This window comes from Athene noctua, chromosome 27 (genome assembly GCF_965140245.1).
Source record: "Athene noctua chromosome 27, bAthNoc1.hap1.1, whole genome shotgun sequence".
Taxonomy (NCBI): domain Eukaryota; kingdom Metazoa; phylum Chordata; class Aves; order Strigiformes; family Strigidae; genus Athene; species Athene noctua.
In genome coordinates, this window is record NC_134063.1 from 1,997,772 (window position 1) to 2,020,191 (window position 22,420).

The 22,420-nt window shown below is 62.3% G+C and overlaps 1 protein-coding gene across 1 annotated transcript in view; it reads right to left on the reverse strand.

Annotated features, from left to right (window-relative positions):
- Positions 1–21,533, reverse strand: part of UNC13A (unc-13 homolog A) — a 39,570-nt gene extending 18,037 nt beyond the window's left edge. Inside the window, exons 1-24 of the mRNA XM_074928164.1 lie at positions 21,420–21,533; positions 16,971–17,000; positions 16,498–16,597; positions 16,192–16,309; positions 15,880–16,003; positions 15,638–15,711; positions 15,497–15,551; positions 14,688–14,723; positions 13,906–14,116; positions 11,187–11,762; positions 9,502–9,595; positions 8,390–8,439; positions 7,397–7,475; positions 6,051–6,056; positions 5,660–5,731; positions 5,128–5,347; positions 4,653–4,880; positions 4,235–4,376; positions 3,688–3,857; positions 3,098–3,213; positions 2,831–2,994; positions 2,424–2,574; positions 360–428; positions 135–224 (exon numbers count right to left, since the gene is read on the reverse strand). Coding sequence (XP_074784265.1) covers positions 135–224; positions 360–428; positions 2,424–2,574; positions 2,831–2,994; positions 3,098–3,213; positions 3,688–3,857; positions 4,235–4,376; positions 4,653–4,880; positions 5,128–5,347; positions 5,660–5,731; positions 6,051–6,056; positions 7,397–7,475; positions 8,390–8,439; positions 9,502–9,595; positions 11,187–11,762; positions 13,906–14,116; positions 14,688–14,723; positions 15,497–15,551; positions 15,638–15,711; positions 15,880–16,003; positions 16,192–16,309; positions 16,498–16,597; positions 16,971–17,000; positions 21,420–21,441 — 2,997 coding nt within the window. The 5' untranslated portion in view covers positions 21,442–21,533. The remainder of the gene's footprint in view (positions 1–134; positions 225–359; positions 429–2,423; positions 2,575–2,830; positions 2,995–3,097; positions 3,214–3,687; positions 3,858–4,234; positions 4,377–4,652; positions 4,881–5,127; positions 5,348–5,659; positions 5,732–6,050; positions 6,057–7,396; positions 7,476–8,389; positions 8,440–9,501; positions 9,596–11,186; positions 11,763–13,905; positions 14,117–14,687; positions 14,724–15,496; positions 15,552–15,637; positions 15,712–15,879; positions 16,004–16,191; positions 16,310–16,497; positions 16,598–16,970; positions 17,001–21,419) is intronic.
- Positions 21,534–22,420: the final 887 nt, after the last annotated feature.

Sequence of the window (22,420 nt, forward strand, 5' to 3'; positions counted from 1 at the left end):
AGCGGTGCTGGAGGCAGACCTGCAGCCCCAGGAGCTATCACAGGGTCAGCGTGACCCCAACCTTGCAAAGAACTGAGGTCAGCCAGAGTTAGGCTCGCACCAGAAGGACGGGCTGAGCAGGTGCCCCACCATACCTTCATCCGAAAGAAGGTGATGCTGGTCAGCAAATCCACCGTGGACTTGAGATCCTGCAGCCGTTCGGGACTGCTGGCAGGGAAGTTGTTCTGCCAAAGGGGAATAAGAGAGCTGAGTTGCACATAAAATTCTCACGGGGCTGAGTGGAGGGGGACCAAACACCTGCCTGTTGTTTCAGACTTTATTAGACAGGTGAGGAAGCTGAGGCACAGCAGGCGTCTTACCCGGTACATGGAGAGGTCGATCCTCAGCGAGTTGTGCAGCTGATCGAGGAGTTTGACGAACCGCTCCTTCTGCGGAGAAATGCCCCAGAGCCAGGTAAACGGGGGAAAGGCAGCAGGGACCACCCCCCCCCCGCTGCCCCTGGCTCTCTCTGCCCACACCACCCCCAGCTCATCCCTTTCCTTCCTCATGTCTTGTTGTTTTTCCTTCCCTCTTTCCTTCATCAGAGCCCTGCCGGCAGGCACAGGATGCCCATGGCATGTCCTCACTGGTGGCTGGGGATCACTGGCAGCCATCGATGTCTCCCTGGGCACACGTGGCTGTGCTGGGCATGGTACAGAATGAAGAGGCAACACTACATATCCCCTCTGCTCTCGCTGGCGGTCGGTGCTGGAGTGGGGACGGGCTGCTCTATCCGCGCTGCCCACTTGGGGCAGAAGCAGGGAGATGGTGCGCAAGATTGTGCCCCTGGGCCGCATGGCCCCTGGATTGAAGCTTTCTGAATGCTCAGAAAAAAAAGGCAGGGAAAGAGCAGCTGGGCTCTTGCAGCGCTTGCCCACCTTTGGGGCTGAGCTGCTCTGAGGCAAAGCCAGGATGGACCCCGGGAGTTGGATGCCTCCATGGGCTCCTCGCTCGCCCAACTGAGCTGCATCGAGGGACATGGGCAGGGAACCGTCCCCGGTATGGGGGTCTCCACTGGGGCTGAGTGGCTTTATTCAGCTCAGCCCAGGTCCCGTCCAGGAAGCGCAGGGCAAGAGAATGCAAATCTCATGCTGGGCTGCGGATCGGGCATCAGAGCTGAGGGTAAAGCAACCAGTCTGCCACAAAACACCGTCAGGAGGCATTTCGCTTTCCATCTCCGCCGGGGGGTGGGCTTTGGGCAACCCCGTGGGCCCCTGGGTTCCCCCCGCAGCACCAGCTGTACCAGGTCAGGGCTGTCCCACTGGGCTCCGGAGAGCCCGGAGCAGCTCCCCAGGTCCTGGGGGCGAGGACAAGGGGACGGGATGGGGCAGCATGTCCCGCACCCGCCTGGCCATGGCTTGGCCAAGCCCACAGCCTGCACTGGCAACCGCAAACCTTCGGCGTGCTCGCCCGCCGGAGACGGCAAAGCCAGGCTTTGGGCCGAGACCGTGCGTCCCCGCCACCAAACGGCTGCAGTGCTTTAAAACTGGACACGACGGGTACTCGGGGTTAAAGCGACACGGCCGGGCACTTTAGGACCCAGCCTTAGGCTCTCTAAAAAAAGAGAAAGAAACAAGTTTTTAAAACCCTCCATGTTAGAGAAAAGGCGCTTTTTTTTTTGTACAGTTTCCTCCTCCTGCATGACCCGGAGGCACAGCTCACTTGGCTGTAGCTACACCCTGCAACAGGAACTGGGAGGTGAGTCAAAGCTGCTGCCCGGAGCTGCTCGGCCCTGGCTGCGGCCCTGGTTACCCAGCACTTTGCCTGACCCAGGGCTGGGCACTGATCCCAGCTCGACCCATGTGCATCCAGAGCAACCAACCACCTCTGGGACGACATGGGGGGAGCCGGGGCAAGAGCTCAGCCCCTCCTTGCCCACATCCCCAAGGACACACCTGGCCCCGGCACAAAGTCGCCCTGCTTGCTGCAAGCAAGGCATGCAGCGGGCACCCATGGGTGCTAGCACAGCCAGGCGGGTTTGCAGCGGTCCCAGAGTGTGCCCAAAGCTCCCAGGGCCATGCAAAACTCCCAACGAGATGCAGCGATGGCTCTTTGCCACCTGCTTGTGATTTTGCCACCAAAGTTTCCCCCTCCTGCCACACCGCTGAGCAGCATCCCAGCCCGCTCAGACTCCAGTGGTGGTTTTACCATAATAATCTGGGGAGCAAATTTAGACCTTCTCCCAGGAAGGCAGTGGCTCTTCTACTTCCTGAAAAACTGGAGCAGGATGAATTTTGGGGCAAGCAGGGGCTGACCCCCCAGGTGCTCAGCTGCAGTTTGGAGCGGGGTGTTTTGCACAGCCCTTTTTGCTTCCCAAGCCCCCCGCCCCCTCCCAAGAGAAGAGAGAGAAGAAGGAAGGAGTGTTTACGCACCATCGGACTTACCCCGAAATTGGAAGCAGCAAAGCGGTCAGAGGCTGAAACATTGGTGGAAGCAGTGGTGTGGGCATAGTAGGCATTGATGTTGGCTAGCAGGGTACTCATCACTGCTGGGACCCCCGGGCACATGTATTTGGAGGAAAGGCAAGCAAAATGCCTGCAAAGGGAGGCAGAAAGTGAGGTTACGAGGCAATGGGAGGGGCTGCCTGTAGGAAGGGGCTGTGGGGTTTGGGGTGCACGCACAGAGAAGGGGAGGGAAGGGTGCACGGGTGCAGGGCGAGCTAGGGCAGCATGTCTCCACCTGTGGCGGGGAGGCGGGTGCAAACAGCAGCAGGAAAGGAGGATGCTGACAGTGACCCCCCACTCAGGGCTGGCGCAGCCCCGCCAAGCAGGGTGGAAGGTGAGGGACTCACGTCATGGCCTGGTAGATGGACTCCACCCCGTAGCGCATGGCAAACTCGTCCACGATCTCCTGTGCAGTCTCGTCAAAGTACACCTTCCAGGCGTCATCTCCCTTGGCATCAGGGATCTTCACCACCCCATTGTTTTGCAAATCCGTCACGAAGTGGAACAGGTTCTGGAGGTATAAATGAGTCCCATCAAGTCCCCCAGACTGGTGGTGGCACAGTGGCGTTGCTGCGGTGGGGGTCATGCCCCCCACCCCTGCCAGGGCTGCTCACCTCGTGCAGGCACGTGTACTGTACGTGGTAGGGAGCCACCTTCTCCTCGCCTTTGATCTCCACGCTGATGTGTAGCCGGATGGCTCCTGACACGGCTGACTTGTCTGTCCGCTTGTCTGCAGGGGCACAGGGAGAGGAGGAGACGTGAGGCTTCCCCAGAGCAACTCTGCTCACTCCTGGCCCCAAAAAGGGGCAGACAGCTCCAGCACAGAGTAGTTGCTGGGGCTGGGGCCAGGGGGATGCCCAGCGCCAAGCGCAGCAAGGCCAGGGTACAATGCAACTGAGGCATTGCAGGGAGGGGTTGGCCGTATTTCCAATCCAGAGATGTGGCCTCTCCATGCCTCCGTTTCCCCTCTGTGGAGGGCCGGTGCCCCAGACCTCCTGGGCAAAGGTTTTGAGAATACACTGGAAAACACTCGATCCAAATGGCTTTTGATATTCAGTGTTTTTACCAGCAGACCTATATGCTAACATGCCCATACAGACTAATACACTGAAATAGCCTTCAGCCAGCGCGGGCAGCACGTCCCCTCAGGAGCACAGGGCCAGAGGTCCTGGCCCAAGGGGGCTGTGCTGGGGCAGCTGGTTACCGAGGTTGTACCAGACGTCCATCTCCCCACTCAGGGTCCGGACCTCGATGATCGTCTGGCCTAGGAAGTCATCGGACTCCCTCTTGAAGCGTTGTTTGACACGGGACTTGATGTCATCATCTTCGTCCCAGACACGGACCTTGATGCGGTCAGAGGAGTTATGGCACTCACTGGGGAAGCAAGAAGGGGCAAGCCCTGGAATGAGCAGGGAAACTTTTCCAGCCTCTCCCCAGCCTGTTTCCCTAAACAGGAGGGAGGCACCATCCCAGCACTTGGCAGGAACTGGGCAAGAGAGTACATGGCACCCACCCTCCCCAGTGGGCTCGGCAGGGCCCAACACAGCCTGGATCAGCCCCCATCGCCAGGAGCCAAACCCTCCACGGCACAAAACCAGCAGTCCCAGTGGCCCCAGCAGCCTCCCTCCACCCACAAGGGGGGCAGGATGAGGCCCCAGCTGACTCCCCACCACCCTGCAGGGACATGCTGACAGCCCAGCATGACTGCGAGTGGCCAGGAAGGGGGACGGAGGGACCAGGGGTGAACTTACAAATGGAAATTCTCCTCCCAGACTGGGTTGAGATTGCCGTAGATAGTTTTAGTCCTTTTTTTTGTCTTTCCAACCTGGACAGTGACATATGGGTCACTGGACCCTGTCTTATCCTTTGCTTGCAGGCCCTGGGCACAAACAACTGCAGCGCAGCATGGCACAGCACAGCACAGCACAGCACACCCATCCACACGAAGCACACGCGTGGCACAGACAGTGGAGAGAACAGAGAGAGGAGTCAGAGCCACAGCCACACCAAGATCCCCGAAACAGGCACTCTGTGCACCCCAGCAGAGCCCTGGGGACTGGAGCCTCTTTGCAGGATGAGGGGAAGGAGGGGGGCTGAGGCATGCAGCATCCTTGGGCAACGGCACAGCCACAGTGCCCAGAACACAGTGCCAGGCCAGCCAGTGCCTACCCGTGATGCTGATCTTGGCTGACCATTTGGAGGTGCCATCCAGGACACTCTGCTTCACTGCCTTCATCTGCTGCGTGTGCGTGGTCTTGGTGACCCCAAACACCTCCTGGATCAGCTCAAATATCTCCGGCTTGTTGCGCTCCCGGATCTTCATGCGGTCCTTGAGCACCATGATGATATTCTGGGTCCGGTCCTCTGCTCCGTGCTTGGAGCTCTTCTCCGCTGCTCCTGGCAGAGGACGGCCATGGGTGAGATGGGACAGTGGGGCAGATGGTGTCCAGGAGAGAGCCAAGAGCTCCCCAAGCCCACCATGCATGAATTAATTCAAACCTGGAGGGGTCTACACCCTGCCCAGGACAGATCTGCCCGCTCACCACTTCCCCCACGCACAAAGCAGGAGTCCAGCTCTCCCCAGCCACTCCCTCCTCCCTCTCCAAAGTGGGAAGGGATGAGGCTGCAGGCGACGCCCCCTTACTCTGCAGGCAGTCGGCATTGAGCAGGTCCTGGCACTTCTCGTGACACTTGACGCCACACTCGGCGCAGCGCATGCCCTGCCGGGCGATGCCCCAGAGCAGCCCCTCGCACTCGTAGCAGTAGGTGGGGGTGGTGGCTGTCCACACCTCAAAGTTGTGGGGCGTCGTGCAGGAGATGGGGTACACTAAGGCTTGCAGGGTCTTCTTGTAAACATGGTTTTTCTGTGCAAGGACAGGAGAGAGAGGGGGAGAAAAGCTCAGGCAGTGTAGAACAGCTGGGCCATGCAGGGTGCAGAGTGCATCCACAGGTCCTGGGCCATGTGCAGTGCCACTGCTGGGGGCAGACAAGCAGGGCAGAGGACAGGGCAAAGGACAAACACCACCATCCCCAGGTGCAGCCGTGAGCACTCTGGCTGCTTTGGCAGCACCAGAGGAGGATGCTGGTGTAGCACAGACCCCACATCTCCATTGCCGGCCCGGCTGGCTGGGGCTCAGCCCTCCCACCATGACCACCCAAACAACCCCAGCACCTACCAGCTCCTCGTTGTTCAAGGTGCTCGAGGCCAGCGCGGATGTGATTCCTGCTTTCCTGGACTGGACCAGGGACTGTGGGAAAGAAACACAGTTCCCAGATCCAGCAGAGTACGGGGTGTCCCTCCCACAGTGGCTGTAAAACACCTGGGACAGACCCCAACTCCAGGTGGGGGGGGGGGGGGGGGGGGATGTGTGTGCTAGCTGCATGGGCTGGCAGTGGGGACAGCCCAGCTCTCAGTTATGTCAGCACTGTGGCAGTGATGCCACCCCGCTGTGCAGTGGGACTGGAACCAGTTCAGCAGCCCACGGCATTCCCAGTTCAGCCCCAACAGGGCAGAACCTCTCAATGCGTGTCTGAGACCCTGGGGAGATCGGGGTGGGGGGCACTTACCATTGCCTGCAGGCACCCAGGGCCAGCGAGAGGGGGAGAAAAGGCCGTTAGTACAAGCCACCTCACGGCAGATCAAGTCCTGGCCCCTTCCCTGCTGGAACCAGCGGGAATTGGGGCAACACCAACCCCTCACCCAGCACTGGGCTGGTCCCGGGGGCGGTTTCACACCCCAAGCCACAGCTCAGGCTGCAGCCTGCCAAATCCCAGCAGGGAAAGGCAGCAGCCCCACCTGACCCCCTGCACTCTGCCCACCCCATCACCACCCACAACCCAACACCCCAAAACCCCGACACCGACACAGCACAGTGCAGAAGCGTCAGTGGCTGCCCGAGCGTACTGGGGGGTGGAGGGCACTGGGGTGAGGGGCAGCAAGGGGGGCAGAGGGATGGGAGAGGGCAGGCAGGTTGGGGACAGGACGGAGACACCCTGGGGAGGGCACAACAAGGAGACGGCGAGGTGTAAAGAGAGGGGGAAGGAGGCGAAGGACACCTAATTCTGGGTGCAAAGGGTGTCTGCTTTCCAAAATTGCTGTCTCTTGTCACCAGGGGTGTGACAGCAGAGTGAGCCTGTGCATTACAGCCCGGGGGCAGGATGGGACCCCAGCATGGGGACTGGGCTGTAGTGGCACAGCGTGACAATAGTGGGGACAGGAGCAGAGAGTCTGTGCAGCTCAGTAAAGCCAGCACTGCCCCTCCTCTGGCACATGAGTCTATCTGCCCAGCACCAGCGCGGTCCAAGCTGCAGGGAGCCTATGGCAGGTGGGACAGCAAGGGACCAGGGACACAGCACCGGAAAAAAATAGGAAACCAGACACAGCCCTTGGAAGCCTTGGGCTGATGCTTGGCGTAGGGACAGGGCCCTGGATCTCCGTTAAAGAGAAGCACCCTCAGGTGGGGAGAGCCCAGCTGTGCCATCCTCACAGCTCCCCACTGCGAGGGCCAGGGTCAGGAGACCCCCAAAACAGCCTGGGACACCCCCGCCCCCCACCAGTGGGGCTGGAGGAGGCTGGGCAGGGCTGGCCACCAGCACCCAAGGGTGCTCTCTCTTTAACCCCTCAGACCACGCTCACCAGATCGCTGACTAGAGGGAGAGATTTGCGTCCAGGCTTAATGTCGGGCATGCTGTTAATGCAGCGCAGAAACCTTACTGCCGCCCCCCTGCCGCCAGGGACGGCCAAGTCAGGCCAGAGAAAAGAAAACAGAAAACATAAGCCATGTTAGAGGCGGCTGGGGAGTGGGGCACGGGTGCCCGGCAAGCGCCGGCCGGGGCAGGCGGCGCAGTCCAGCGGGGCGCAGCAGGAGCGAAGCCGGCAGCTGTGTGGTGCAAGGCGTTAGGAGGAACCTCACCAAATCGCTAACTAAGGGGATGGGTTTTCGCTTGCGTATGTCCGGCATGCTGTCTATAATGATCAGCCCGCCACCAGGCCTGCAAGAGAGATGAGAGTCAGTGGGGAAGGGGAATCTGAGACAGGAAGGGACCCCCTGCTATTGCCCCATGTTCGCTCAGGACTTGGTGGACAGGACTGCAGAGTAACCCCTGGGTGGCCTGGGACACACCTGTGGGACCCCCATCCCCACCAACACCCCAGCCAGGGCAGGACTCCCTTCCCCCCAGACTAAAAACTGGAGGGGAAGGGGATTCTGGAAGAAAACTGTGATTTTCCCCATATGAAGATGTTTTGCTTCAGTGGTGTGACAGTGAAATGCAGGAAAAAATAACTCTTTTGGCTTAGTTAGCTTTGGCTTTGCAGCATGGAGTGGGAGCCCTGGGGTTTCCCTCTGGGACAGCAAAGGTGAGCACCGAGCCGTTCTGCTGCGAGAGAAACCGAGGCAGCATGGCTTGGGCTGAAATGCCACTTTGCAGCCTCCAGCCCCGTCTGCAAGAAAACCCCAGCTCAATCTGGCGGGTTCTCAAGGAAACCTGCCAGGGTCTGCATGGGTCAGCAGCAGGGCCATCTGCGAGGGTGAGAGGGAGGTGAGACCCACGACCCATCCAGGTGAGAGGTTCAAGGTTCCCCATGGCACCAGCCCCAAATGGCAGGAGAGAAGTGGGATCCGCCACCCCAGCTCAGAGCCATCCCAAACCACTCACCTCCTCGCTCTCCCCCTCGGCAGCAGCTCTCAGGGACACGGAGCAGTGGCATCTCTGCTGACTCCTCCAACAGCACCAAGCGACCAGCATCCAGCCCAAAAATCTGGCCCCCCGCATGCTCACATCTTGGCCAACTCTCCCCCACACCACACCCCCAACAAGCTCATTAATCGCATCCTAATGAGCAGGGGAGAACAGCTCGCAAAACCCCAGGGGGACAGAAAGTTCCAGCTTCCCCACATACTCACCCGCCTTTGAACCACAGGGATTTAGCTTCTCCATCACCTTCCCCGCGGGCCTGCAAGACAAGGGGCAACAGTCATGGGCAAAGCACTGAGCCCCCGGCACGCATGGCAGCCCTCCCCGGGGCTCAGCATCGCTGGCAGCTGAGCGCCCAGCCAGCGCCCGCAGCACTGGGCAAGCATGTCAAGGGTTTACAGGGTGAGCAGAGAAAAGCGTGTTCCTAAAACAATGGGGCTCTTCCCAGCAAAGGGCTTGAACTGGGAATAAAATATCTTCAAGAGGCTGAGGTGGGAAAGTGGTGGGCAGGCTTCAGCAGAGGGGCTTGGGCTGGCAAAGGAGTGGGGATGGCTGCACCGTGCAAAAATGCAGGGTTTGGGGGATCAGAGAAGCATCATTAGAAAGGCTCAGCAGGTCTGTATGGACCCACAGCCGGCTGGAGAGAAGTGCAGGGAGAAGACAGAGCACACTGGGGATGGGGTGTGTGCAGGGACCATCCCACAGTGTCACCTCCCTGGAAGGGAGGGGATTATTTTGGGGGAGAAGGGAGGAAAGAGCCAATTACACCTCCCTGAGGGGGCAATCCCTGCACACACACGCACACAGAAGGCACACACATTGCTGGGTCGTTCCTGTTGGACATGCTTACCTGCAGGCAGGCTACACCCCTTCCCTGCAGGAAGGGGAGACGCGGGTGCAAGGGCCATGGTGGTGGACAACTGAAAAGAGAAGCGGTGGGGAGGGGGATCGAAGCCCCAGGGGGCGAATCCAGAACCAAAACAAAAAGAAAAGATGGAGGATGGAGTCTAAAAACAGAACAAAAAATTGTCAACTCAATACAGGGGAGAGGGCGGAGAGGCTCGCACCAGCACACTGCATGCAGCACACACCGGGGGAAGGTCCTCAGCACTCCCTGCCCCTCGTGGGGGTCCCACTTGGTGTGAATGGGGTTGTAGGGCCACCACCACTGGGGGTCCCCAGGTCCCCACTGCCCTTAGGGTATGGGATGTCCACGGGATCGGGGAGCAGAAATGTCTGGAAGATGCCCGAGTGCAGGAAGGGGCCGTGCCCCCAGCCTAGCACCCAGCTGGTGCTGGGACCCGGCTGCGGGGTTGCTCACCTCCTGCAGCTGCATGCAGACCTTGTTGAAGGCTCTCAGCCAGTTGGCTTTGGCTCGTGTCTTGGGGTCCTGCACCTCTGCCTCTGCCTGCTCCCTGCAAGTACACACACCTTGCTCACTTCCCAGCACAGCACTGGGGAGGGGGGTCAGCCCCCACACCCCAGGCAGGACTGAGGCTGCAATTTAGGGATCCTGATGGACCTTGAGCCATTGTGGCCATGGCAAAAAACCCCTCTTGCTACTAGGAAGGACTCTAACAAGGTAGCAAGTCCTGCTGCAAAGAACAGCACAGTCAAGGCAGAGCAATGGGGATAAGCCCAGAGTTCCCCCTCCCTGGGGAGACTCTGCCCTGGGCACCCAAGTGTCACAGAGGGATCCCTCCAGGAGCAATGGGCCAGGGGGCTGACGGTGACACAGCATGTAGGTTAAACACCCTTCACCCCTCATCTCCCCAGCAGAATGCCCTCTGGCCGCTTCCCAACACGCTGGGACCTGGGATCAAGAGATTTTAACACCCCCAGTGGCTCCAAGCCCAGGAGGACCCGCCAGCCTGGACATGCTGGTTGAGGGTTTTTTCCTCCTCTCTTGCAAAATCAATACATGGAAGAAAAGACAATAAATCCTCCAAATATCCCAACCTCCTGGAGAGCCTGGTATAATGTGACACTGGAGATGGGTGCCCAGAACTGGGCTGGTACGAGTCTGTGGGGAGCTCAGGAGACAAACCTGCCCAAACTGGCACAGTGAGGCCTTGCCTGTGCTAACATGTAGTCCTCAGTGCTAATCTATGGTCCTCGGCACAAATCTGGGGTCTTCAGCGCTGATCCATGGTCTCCAGTGCCCAGCACAGGACCCTCTAAGCCCCCTGCCCAGAGAACAGGCACTGTAGGCAGACATGAACTAAGGCCACATCACCGGGACTCTAGTCAGCCCTTGGGCCTAAATATGTATTTTTTTTAAAAAAGGCACATTACACATTCTTTTAAATTAGAGATTCCCCAGCTCTGGTCTAGAATTTAAACTAAATAAAAGACTGAAAAAGCCCATCACGCTTCCCCTCTGTGCAGAGTGGTGGCGCTCACCGAACCACAGAAAAATGGACATTGTTGGTAATTAAAGGCAAAGACCAATATAAGAATCATTCATGTGCTGTACAAGGGATGTGGCCACCAAATAGTTCATCTGTACATCATAGGAGGCTACGGGCAAGCTTTTAACATGGCCTAGGGAAAGGACTGACTCCTGTGAAGGAAATTTCCTCCTCTGAGTGTGCCAAGCTCCAGGGTACTCCCTCCATCCAGGGAGTCAATAGCTTGAGCCAGAGGAGAGGAATCGCAGCCCCAAACCCCCACTTCCTCCATCCCCAGGTTTGTCCCAGGTTATAAACCCGCACCCCCGCTAGCCCTGGCAGGGTCTCAAACACCTTGAGCTCTGCCTCTGCTTAGCGTGGGCACCAGTGGCTGGGCCAGGGCAGTGTCCCGAGGGGGCCAACCCTTGCCTGGGTGGCACAAGGTGGGCTTCCCCCAGCTCAATGCCGCAGGCACCTGGAAAAGCCCCAGACACCACAGAAGGTCGGTGGCGCTGCCCCTTGGCACTGCAGCACCAGCACCCCCTCCAGAGCACTCCCAGCGTCCGCAGGCACGGCGCCACCCCAAGGACTCTGCAGGCAGACATCCCCCTCCTACCTCTCAGCAGGTTTCAGGGGTTCAGGGGCCTCTTGCAGAGGAGCTTCATCCACTCCCGGCTGGGCCTGGAGGGCCTCTGGGGTTTCCTGGGGGGCAGAAGTGTCCTCCTCCTTCCTCTCCTCCTTTTTCTCTTCCTTCCTCTCCTGCTGCTGCGGCTTCAGCTGTGGGACCAGCTGGGGTTGCTGCTGCTGCTGTGGGGCCTGTTGCTGCTGCTGCCCGGGGGGTTTCTGTGGTGGGGGGTAGGCATCATGCTCCGGGGTTTCGTAAGTGCCCTGCTCCTGCAGGTCTTCCTCCTCCTCCTCCTCCTTGGGGTAGCCTTCCTCATTCTCGCTGTAGTCCTCATTGAACTCTTCCTCCTCCTCTTCCTCCTCCTCCAGATACAGGTCATCATCCTCCTCCTCCCAGCGGGGCGAGTCTTTGCGGTAGCTGACGGAGCTGTGGCAGGAGTGGTAGGAGTCGCCGTCCCGCTCATCCAGCTCTGAGTCCCGGAGGCTCTCGTTCTCAAAGTCCTCGCTCAGCTGGGAGCTGCCCTGGCTCAGCTCGGCCGATGAGGCGTAGCGGCTGCTCCCTGTGGGGCTGCGGGGCCGAGGGGAGACAAGGACAGGGGTCCCGTGGGTCCATGCTGCAGCCTCACCTGCCCTGTGCCACCCCAGCAAGAGCCCCGGGGTCCCTGCACTGCAGGCAGGCGGATGAGCAGCTCCCCCCGGGGCACAGCCCCAGGTGAGCACTGGGCTCCTCATCCTGGGGGTTGAAGGCACAGACCCAGGAGATTCTGTGGGCTGGGACTAACCCCCCAGGCTGTGGCACTCTCAGGGGTCTGACCTTCCTGCCTGCACCTAGGCTGAACATAGGGATGGGGGGGATGGTGTCTGTCCCCTTGGCTCACCCCGGCCAGTGGTGGGAGTAGAGTGCAGCCAGGCAGCACCCCCAGCCAGATCTTGCCTCCTGCTTTGGCCAGACACCCCATCCTGCCCCCAGCTCACAGACCTGTCACCCAACCTCTACTCTGATATCGCAGCGCTCCCTGTAGACCTCCCAGGCACCCCCTCTCCACAGACACCCCCTCAACCCCATCACCCCTACTTGGGGGTCCCTTCTCTACTCTTCCTGCCAGGCCAGACCCCTTCCCACCACCCCATCCACCCCACTGGACCCCAGCCCTTCCATCATTCCCCTCTCACAGCTGCCTGCACCTGAGGGAGCAGCAGCTCAGAGGGGCTCCCTGCATCCCAGGAGGCTGCCGGGGACAGGGTGGCCGCGGGGCTCCATGGGGAGAGGCTCACATAAGCAAACATGCAGACAGGACAGGGACACGCCTAGGAAGAGGCCGACACCACGTCTCCAGCACCGGCAGCCAGGGCTCGGGGGTGGGCAAGGGGAAAGGAGGACAAGGGACAGGGTGGGCAGAGCCCTGGGCCCAGAGTGGCTGGGCCAGGCAGTGGGGAGCCAGGGGACACCGCAGGGAGGAGGGTGCTGGGGGATGCCCAGGCTGGTCACTGCCGGGAGGGGTCCTGGCATCATCCAGGTACCCTGGGAAGGGGGACTTGTGGCACAGGGGTGCAGGTGACACGGCTCATGCCTTGAAACCCCTCACCTCCCCGGCCTGATCCTGGCCAGAGCTGGGACGGGGGCCCTTGGCATACCGTGAGGGTCCCAAATCACTGCGCAAGGCTTTTGCTCAGCCAGGTTCTCCCTGGGAGGTGACCACAAACGGAGGGTGGCATATGAGTCCCCGAGGCCCCAGCTCCCACACCCGCTGGCTTGACAGGGAACAGGCAGCAGTGCTGCTAGACGGTCACTGTGCCGGCGAGCGGGACCAGGGTGCTGGGGCATCCCCCCCACGAGCGAGGGTGCAGCGTCAAGAAGGGAAGCCACGGGGCCGAGAGACGCTGGAGCATCCCAACGCTGCTCCCCTGCAAGGCAGTCCGGGGTGGGGAGAGGGGCACCCTGCGGCGGCACGAGGCCACCCTTGCCGGGACTGGTGTTGGCCTCACCACGGCTGCAAGGACCGACCACAGCACTCTGCGACGGCACACGGCACGCGACGAGGTAGCGACCCACCTATCCGATAGGTCTAGGGACCGCCTGCTCTCAAGGGAAGGCTGGCGGCTGGTCCGCCTGCTCGACTCGGAAGCGGACTCAGCGTCGCTGCGTCCGTTTGCGGCAGAGTCTACACTACCATAGCGTCTGCCGGGGAGGAGAGGAAGATGATCAGCAAGGTTCCGGGCACCACACCACTGCCACCCGCCGCGCCCCGGCATCCCCTGCTGCCGTGGGGACGCCGGCAGGGAGGCTCTGCCTGGCCGGATGGGGCTGGCACCTTGGGCTGGATGCTGGCGAGGAACGGGGCCATGCTGCGACCGCGGGGACGGGGGGACGGGCAGGTGTCCCTGCCTGCGGCTCTGCCTGCAGCCACGTCTGTGTCCCCAGCCACTAGCTCAGCTCCCAGCAAGGACAGCCAGAGCTTAGGGGTCCCAAAGCCCCACGAGGACAGAGCAGCGTGGTGACCCAAAGAGCTTGAATACTTTCAAGTGAGAAGGAAAGGCTTGGGACCAGCACCATCCCCCTCTTCCTCGCCTCAGCATCCTTCCCTCTGTCACCCACCGCCCTAGAAGCACCGTCCCTGGCGACACCCCAGGGGACCCACTGGCCTCTGCCACCTGTGGAGAGGGGATTGAGAGAGCAGGTCCTGGGGGTGAGCTGGCAGCGCCAACACTACCTGATGGGACGCTGGTCTGAGTAGTCCATCTCGTAGCTCTGCATGGAGTCAGTGTAGGAGTCACGGGAGCTCTGCTGCTGGTGCCTCATGGGGTACTGGTGGACAGAGGCGTTGGGCTGGGAGGTGGTGTAGTACGGCGGCGGGATGCTGTTGCTGGTCTCGCTGCGGTAATCACTGTCGCGGTCGTCCACTGTGCTGTCAGGGTCATCGTCTGCAAGGGGCCGCAGTGAGTGGAGTAAGGAACAGCCCCACGGCCGTTGTGGCCAGGGATGCCTCAAATCTACTCCGTGCCCAGCAAAACCTCGCTACTGCCACCATGTCCCCACCACTGGGGGATCGTGCTGGGGAGATGGACTGGGATGGACCCAGGAAGGGGTGAGGGGCAAGCTGTGCGTGTTCCCCTCTGCAGAAAGGGGTTTTGGGGTATGAGAGGAGGGTGGAAAGGGGACATGGGATATACAGAAGGGGGGAAGAGGAGGACAGGGTGCAGGGACCCTTCCTCTGTCCCATCAATATCCCACCACAGAGGCAAAGCCTGATCTGCTCCTTGCTAACAGGCACCCCAAGGGCACAGAGCCTCATGGTGCCACATCCCAGCTAGCCTGTGGGGACAGTCCTGCACAGGACAGGGCACTTGGTGCCTCCGTCCTCACCCAGCACAGAGCCACAGCCCAAGGCCACAGACTGGAACTGAGCTCAGGTCCCCTGAGCCCTGGGCAAGGCGAAGGGGGATGCGCTGGGGACTGCCAGGCTGGGAGGAGAGGAGGGGACAAGATACTTACTCTGCTGTTCTCCCCAGCCAAAATAATTCCAGTTGCCTACAAAAAAAAGAGGGGCAGAGACAATAAGGATGGAGGCAGCTCTGGGATAGCAGCAGGAGCTGGCTGGGAGGAACCAGGATCTCCCAGGAACGGTGGAACTGAGCTGGACTGGGGACAGTGCCCCAAGATGGGATGAGGAGAGCACCCAGGACGGGGCACACTGGCACTGACCTGTGCCGGGTGGGGACAGGGGTTGGGCAATGCAGTTCTAAGACGGGATGGGGATGGGGCCTAGGGGTAGGCACAGTGGCACTGAACTGCACAGGGGACGGGGCCTGGGGCTGAGCACAGAGGCACGGAGCTGTGCCTGGGACAGTGGCGGGCTGTGCATGGCCCCCGCGTGGTTACAGAAGGGGAAACTGAGGCACAAGTTGGGACAAATTGAGCTGTCATTCCCCATCCCCTAGACTCATCTGCCCACCCCACCCCCCCCCCAAGGAGCCCCCTTGCCAGCCTCGCTGCCCCTCGCCCAGGCTACTCAGGGGACCATCCTCCCCACCCCCATTGCCATGCCCCCCCCACCCCTCTCCCCTACGACTCAGCCCCACAGGAGAGCTCACACACTGAGGGGCAGGGAGACAGCAGAGAACTGGCAGACACAGCAGGGAGGATGGGAACGGGGACGGGGTGTGGGGTGAGGTTGAGCCCCACTCAGGTTGGGGTCCAGTGCCTCAAGCCAGGCACTGCTCCCGCGCATCCCCGGTGCGGTTTGCTGGGGGACAGGGCAGTGGGGGTGTCCTGCAGCGGGGCAGGGGCAGGGCAGCACTTACAGCACTGGGAGCTGTGAACGGGCAGAGGCTTTTCCTGCTCCTCCTGGAAGGCATACTGGGGAGAGACGGGACGATGAGGGCTGTCCCCTCGCAGCACCACTGCTCCCTGCCCAGCCCTCTCCCAGTTCTGCACAGACTTACATCATCCTGGTCCCGCATGGCATTGAGCTGCTCCAGCTTCTTGGCCCAGTACCTGGCCTCCTCCTCAGGGATATCTGCAAGGGCAAAGACCACGATTGGTGCACAGACCAGCCCCCCCAAAACAGCCCCCCAGCTTCTGGGGCTACAGGATCACAGCCCCAGCCCCAAGGCCCATGAGCATCCCAGGGGCTGGGTGCAAGGAAGGATGCCCCCCCCAGGAGTGCCTGGGAACAGGTACTCACCCAGCGGCAGCTCAAAGCGGGTGTCAAGGAGGATACGGTGGAAAGTGGGGTCCTTGGTGCCTGAAATCTCGTTGTCGGTCATGATGACCTGGGAGTCAAGCGTGAGCCATTCTCCAGGGCCCTCCTGTGGGGCAAAAATTGGGGTGAGGAGAGCTGCCAGGGACCCCCCTCCCCCAGCCCCACACCCCACGCACACAGGATCTGGCCCCAAGCAGGAATGAGGAAGGCTCTGCCCCCCCCGAAGAACAGCCACGAGGGTGGCTACATGTCCCTTAGGGAGCAGCAGGGGGATGGGGGTGCCTGGCTCCCTACCTCATTGGACTGCCGGATGGTCCGGAGGGGGATCCACACCGTCCCCACCATGGTGTCCCAGATGAGCCCCTTGTTCCACACCTCCACCGTCAGGCCCAGATCGAGCCGGTTGATCTCGCTGGGGAGAGGGGGGAGGCATCAGGTCACCCAGCAGCCCCCCGGGGGCCACCCCAGCCTCTGCCTGGACCCCTTGGCCCCAGGACTCACAGGAGCCCCCCAGAGCTGGGGTCAGAGGGAGCACCGGCAGTGGGCAACCTCCCCCTGATGAGGGGGTCAGGGGGAGCAGCAGGGGTGGGGGACACTCACAACATGAAGTCCTGCTCCCAGGAGGGCAGGTTGCCCCGCACCGCGATGGTTGTGCTCTTGACATTTTGGACCTTCAGTGTCACGTAGGTGTTAAATTTCTCTGTGGGAGCAAGCAAAAGGTGAAGTGGACCCCAGAGTGTACCCCCAACCATGGTGCCACCCCCCAGACACCCCCCACTGCCACCCCCACACTGTCCTCAGCACCCCAGCCCCAGTCGGCCAGGCAGGATGGACCCTACCACTGCCAGGTGGCTTGTCTGTGCCGCCCCCCCAATCCTGTCCAGGGCATCCCCATCTCTGCATGTGTTCCCCCCACATTTGCCAAATGATGCCTCCAGAGCTGAGGCTGAGCTTGGGGTCCCCTTGCCACCCCCCAACCCTTCCGCTGATCCTGACACACCCGACCAGCCCAGGAGCTGAGCCCCAAGCCCCACGCTCCCCCCAGGAAGGCAGACAGGTGGGGGGACACTCACCTTGGGGCCCGTCGAACTTGGCCTTTTTAACTGTGGGGACAGAGAGGGAGGGAAGAGATTCAGCCTGAGGACCCAGTGCGGGGGGCTGGGGATCCCCACCAGGGTGCCAAGGGTGTGAGAGGACCCCACACCTGGCTGGCCCCCCACCCCTGTCTGCAAGGTGAGGAAAGGCGGTGGGATCTCTCCTGCTGGTGTAAATCAGGAGTCCCCAATGCCAGGCATGATGGAGGGGGATCAGGCATGAGCTGCAGGTGGGCACCAGAGGGGAGCAAAGCCCCACCCCCAAAAAACTGCCACTTTGGGACAACTTGAAACAGCCTGCAACCCCAAACAACCAGCCTCCATCTGTTGAGGTGTTTAACTCCCCTCACCCCCCAATTCTAAATTCAGATGCATTTGGGGAAACAGATCATGTTACCATACACATCCCAGAAGAAAGGGGGTGTTTGGGGGAACCCTCCCACAGCTCGGGTCCCTGCCATGGGGCACCAGCCCAGCAGTGCCAGGGTTAAGGCTCTTGTCTCCCAAGCCGTTGACCCAGATTTTGTAGAGGAAATGGGGGGGCTGTGACCCTCCCTGCCCTACAGGGTGGGGGACGTGCTCCCCTCCACTGCAGCAGGGAGCCTCAAAACACCCCCACTGCACCCCAGCCCTGTCCCCCTCTCGGGGGTGCCAAGGAGCCGGTCCCCATCCTGCCCACTGGAGACCCCCCACAACTGGCTGATTGCAGACGGGGGGGTGGTTGCATCTGGGCCGGATCCTGCTCAGCACCACAGGAACAAACACCCCCGATTCTGGCTGATGCCCCCCACCAGTGCTGCGAGCGGGTGGTGAAGGGGGCATTGGTACCTAGGTTTTGCCTGCACTGGGGGGGCAAACAGGCAGCTGGGCAGAGCCAGGTACCAACGCTGCCGATGCCAGGGGGTGGCGGGGGCCAGGGGCATCCTCAGGGCTTACGGGAGGGGACATGGCAGGGAGGGAATGACACAGCACCAGGAGAATGCTTAAATGACGCGGGTGCCAGCGGGTGGAGGACCAACGTGACCGAGGAGAGATTAAAATAGCCCTGGCGATATCAAAGGTAATTTGATTTCAGAGACGTGGCACTCACCAGCCACTTAGCACCCGCCACCAGCGGTGGAGGGGCCGCGGGGCTGTCACCGGCTCCACGTGCCCAGCAAGGTTCTGCGGAGTCAACGTGGCACGAGCAGGCCCCGCCAGGCCCCAGGGTACCTCTGAGGAAACCGAGGCATGGGGGAATCGTTGGCTCAGCCTCAGCTCCGGAAACAACTGGGGATCCTTCGGCTCGGCCGCCTGTCCCGTGCCACCAAGAGGGTCAGGCGTTAGGCGGCTCTTTGCCCGGAGGAAGGTCCCAGCCGCGTCACTGGTGGCCGTATTCCCAGGGAATCGCAGGACTCTGGGAGCTGCGGCTTCACTCAGGGATGATTCGTGCGGGGAGGGTTGGTTCAAGGCCAGGCACAAGGCTCTGGGATCCCAACATCCCCGTGCATCACCAGGTTGGAAGCCTGGGGGGCTGATGGGGATGGCCAGCATCACTGTGTATTATAATATTGTATATGTTTGTATGTATTGTAAATTATCTGTTGGTTTATATGTATGATTTATTATTATTATTATTATTATTATTATTATTATTATTATTATTATTATTGATGCTGTTATCATTATATTTGAACACAGTATTTGGTACCAGGACCTGCCCAGGACATACCCTTGGAGCTGCACAGGGACCCCCGGCGGGTCCTTGCCCCGGACCCAGACTCACCCACCGGGGCCGACCGCTCCCCACCAGCTGCTGCCTCCGAAATGGGAGAGCAGAGCAAGGAAAAGCTCCAAAAATACCCGAGCTGACAGGAACAAACAATTACCCAGGGAACACGTGGCTCTCCTGGCTGTCATATACTGCCGGGGAGAAGTCCTGCTGCCACCATCTGCAGCTGATGGCCCCAAGCGGGCTGGGCCACCCCCCTGCCCACCAATGGGTCCCCAAAGCTGGCGCAGGGGTGGCAGGTCCCAGGGTGCCACCCTTGGGGCTAAACTCAACCAGAGCCCCCAGACAAGTTGCTGGGGAGAGCAGGACCCCCCATGGGAGCTGGGTACCCCCACAATAGGCGGGAAGACCCGAGGTGCTTCCCAGGCTGGGGTAACCAACCTCCTCTCGGGGCGGCTTGGCCTGTTGGGGAAACTGAGGCAGGAGGCAGCTGGCGGGGGATGGGACTAGCAGTGGCGTAAAAAACAGGCTGGGCTGTGGGCATCCTGCAGCACGTCCGTCTGTCTGCCCATCCCTCTGTTCACCCATCCATTCACCTACCTGTCTGCCCACCCATCCATCCATCCATCCATCCATCCCTCCGTCCCTCCATCCGTCCCTCCATCCGTCCATCCCTTCTGTCCATCTACCCACCCATCTCTTTGTCTGTCCATCCTTTGACCATCCATCCACTCACCTCTCTCCATCCACCCCCTCCCCTCCATCTGTCTGTCCATCCATCCATCTCCTCCCTCCATCCGTCTATCCCCTCCCTCCACCCACCCACCCCTCTGTCTACCTGCTCACATCTCCCCCCTTCCATCCATCTGTCCATCCGTCTCTCCATCTGTCCCTCCGGATGCCCGTCCACCCGCCCGTCCATCTGTCCGTCTGTCTCGCACCATTTTGGACACCCCCCTCCCGGCCACGCACCCCTGTCCCCGCTCACCCCGCGCCTCCCAGGTGCCCCTCACCCCGGCGCATCCCCCCGGCACGAAGCCCTTGGGGCCCTGGACCCCGGGAGGGGCGGGGGGACCCTCTGGGGTGGCATCTCCCCCCCTGCGAGCCCAAAACTCGGGTGACAAAACCAGCTGTCCCCCGCGAGCGGTGACAGGGTGGCGGGGGAAGCCCAAACCCCCTGGGAGCTGTTTCTCATCACCCGCCCCCGGCGCCGCGGAGGGTGTCACCGCCTGTGACAGTCCCTTAACGGCACTAAAGACGCGGCCCCCCCTCTCCCCCTTGCCGGAGGGGGGGACACCCCAAACCTGGGGCTGGCTGGTGGCTGGCTGGGGGACACGCTGGCTGTGGCAGGGCTCCCGGCCCCCCCGGCAGCCACCCTCGCTGTGACAGCACCCAAGTGACAAAGACGTGGCAGGGGGGTGGGAGGGGGCACGGCCCCCCCCCCCGTCCCACCGAGCCCAGGCAGCAGCGGGGGAGGCCCCGTTTTCCTCCTGATTTCCCCCAGGGAGGGAACGCTGGTGGGGGGATCCCAGACACCCTGTCCCCCACCTTGCTCCCAGCGGCTCCATCTCGCCACCCCAGCACCCCCAGATGCCACCCCCCCCCCCCGCGGGGGGTGCCGCAGGGCCTGGGGGAGAGAGAAAAGGACTCCGACCCCCCCCCCGACTGGGCTCTCAATCCAGAGTCAGCGCCAGCGAGGCCGAGCCCGAGACTGCAGGGCTCATCTGCGCACTGAGCTGGGCAGGTCTCAGCAGGTTGGGACGCAGGGACGCCCCGCCTGTGCGCCCCCCCGCCAGTTCCCCCCAGTATGTGGTGACCAGCACCCCTAAACCTGCCCTGACCCCCCCGCCTGCCCGCAACCCCCCAGCGTCACCGTGCCTGAGGTGGAGCAACGCCTGCAGGGGCGAGGGGGCTGGGGAGGGAGGGGTTGAAGGGGGGGGTGTCATTTGGGGGGTATTTAGGGGTTTGCAGGTGGGGTGGGAATAGGGGGATTAGGGGGTGTAAGGGGTTCGATGGGGGGTGGGAATGTGGAGGCGCCTGGGGATAGATGATGTCTGGGGGGGGTGTTCGGGGGGGCGATGCTTCGGGGGTGGGAATTGAGGGACTTGGGGGGCGTTGGGGGGGTCGCGTGGTGCATGTTTAGGGTGGAGGTGTTTGGGAAGGGGGGGCTGTGTCTGAGCGCGGGGGGGCTTGGGGATAGATGGGGGGGTGCTTGGGGTGGGGGGTGTCCGGGGAGAGACAGGGGGGTGAGGGTGGCGGGGGAGTCTGCGCTTGGGGGGGGACGGGAGAGGTGCGGGGGGGTGGGGAGGTGGAAGAAGGGGGCTCCGGGGGGCGGGAAGGCGGAGAGGGACGGGGGGAGCGGCGGGGGGAGCGGCGGGGGCAGGGAGCGGGGAGAGGCCCCTCGGGGCGGGGGGGGGGGGGGGCGCCCAGCCCTGCCCCACCCCCCCTCGCTTCCCCTCCCCCACTCCCGGCCCCGGCTCCGCGCGCGCGCCCCCGCCGGTTCATTCATAAATCCGTGCGCCGGTTTTTGTGAATGAAGCCGTTCCCACGACCACCAGCCCCCGTCCCGTCCCCCCCCCCACGTCCGCCAGCCCCGGGGCGCCCCGCCGTCCGCCGCGGGGAGAGGGGCGCGGCCCGCTGCTCCCCCGGGCCCCCCCGCCCCCCCCCCGGGCCCCGCCCGCCGCCCCCTCCCCGCCTGTGCCCCCCCGCCCCGGTACCTCCGACGCAGAGCAGCGACATGGTCCCGGTGGCGGCGCCGGGGCGGGGCGCGGGGGGCGCTGCCGCCGCCCGGGTGCTATCGGGCCGCCATCTTGTTCAGCACCGGGGACAGCTCCTGACGTCAGCGCCGCGCCCCCGCCCCCGCCTTAAAGGGGCCGCCGGGCGCCGCCCGCCCCCCCCCTCACCCAGGGCCGGGGGGGCGAGTCGGTCTGAGTAGGGGAAAGCCCGGCCCGGCGCAGCCCCGGGGGGGGCTGTATGGCCCCGGAGGGGTCTGTCACCTCCGCATTGCCTGGGGGAAGGGGGCGGCGGTCCTGCCCCAGGAGTGGGGGGCTGTGCTGTCCTACCGACATCGCTCCGGGGGAGGGGGGAGCGTGTCCAGCCCACATTGCACCCCAAGGTGGAGCCCTGGGGGTCTGTCGTGCTCTCGTTGCCCCTGGGAGGGCGGGGGGTCGTCTGGCTTGTACAGCTGGGGGGGGTCTGCCTGCATGGTTCTAGGAGGGGGGGTGATTTCGGAGCACAGCGTTTCCCCCATCCCGGGGGCCGGCATGGAGGGGGCTCACAGCCCCTGGGGACAGCAGGCAGCAACGTGCCATGTCCAGGGACGGGTCTAAGCAGATGGGGGGACGGGTCTAAGCAGATGGGGGGAAATTATCATCATCCCTCCCCAAGAAGGTCCCCGCTCTCCTCCCCACCTCCAACTGTCACACCCCAAAGAGATGCTCGGATCTGGGCGCACTGATCCTCGCTCAGGGCTGGAGAAGCGCCACGGCCCCAGGGAGGAACCAGCACCCCATCTCCATTCGCTGACCCTCATGGGAGGGGTCCCGCATGGGGGTTAAAGCAGAGCCCCCAACTCCCTCATCTGGGGACATGAGCTTCGTCGGAGCCTGTCCCCATCTGCCGCCCTTCCTGCTGTGGAGCCAGGTGATGAACTCTCTCTCCCCCCCGGCTGCTCCCAGCACTCCTGTAGCACAAGCAGGGGTGGCACCATGCCACTCCG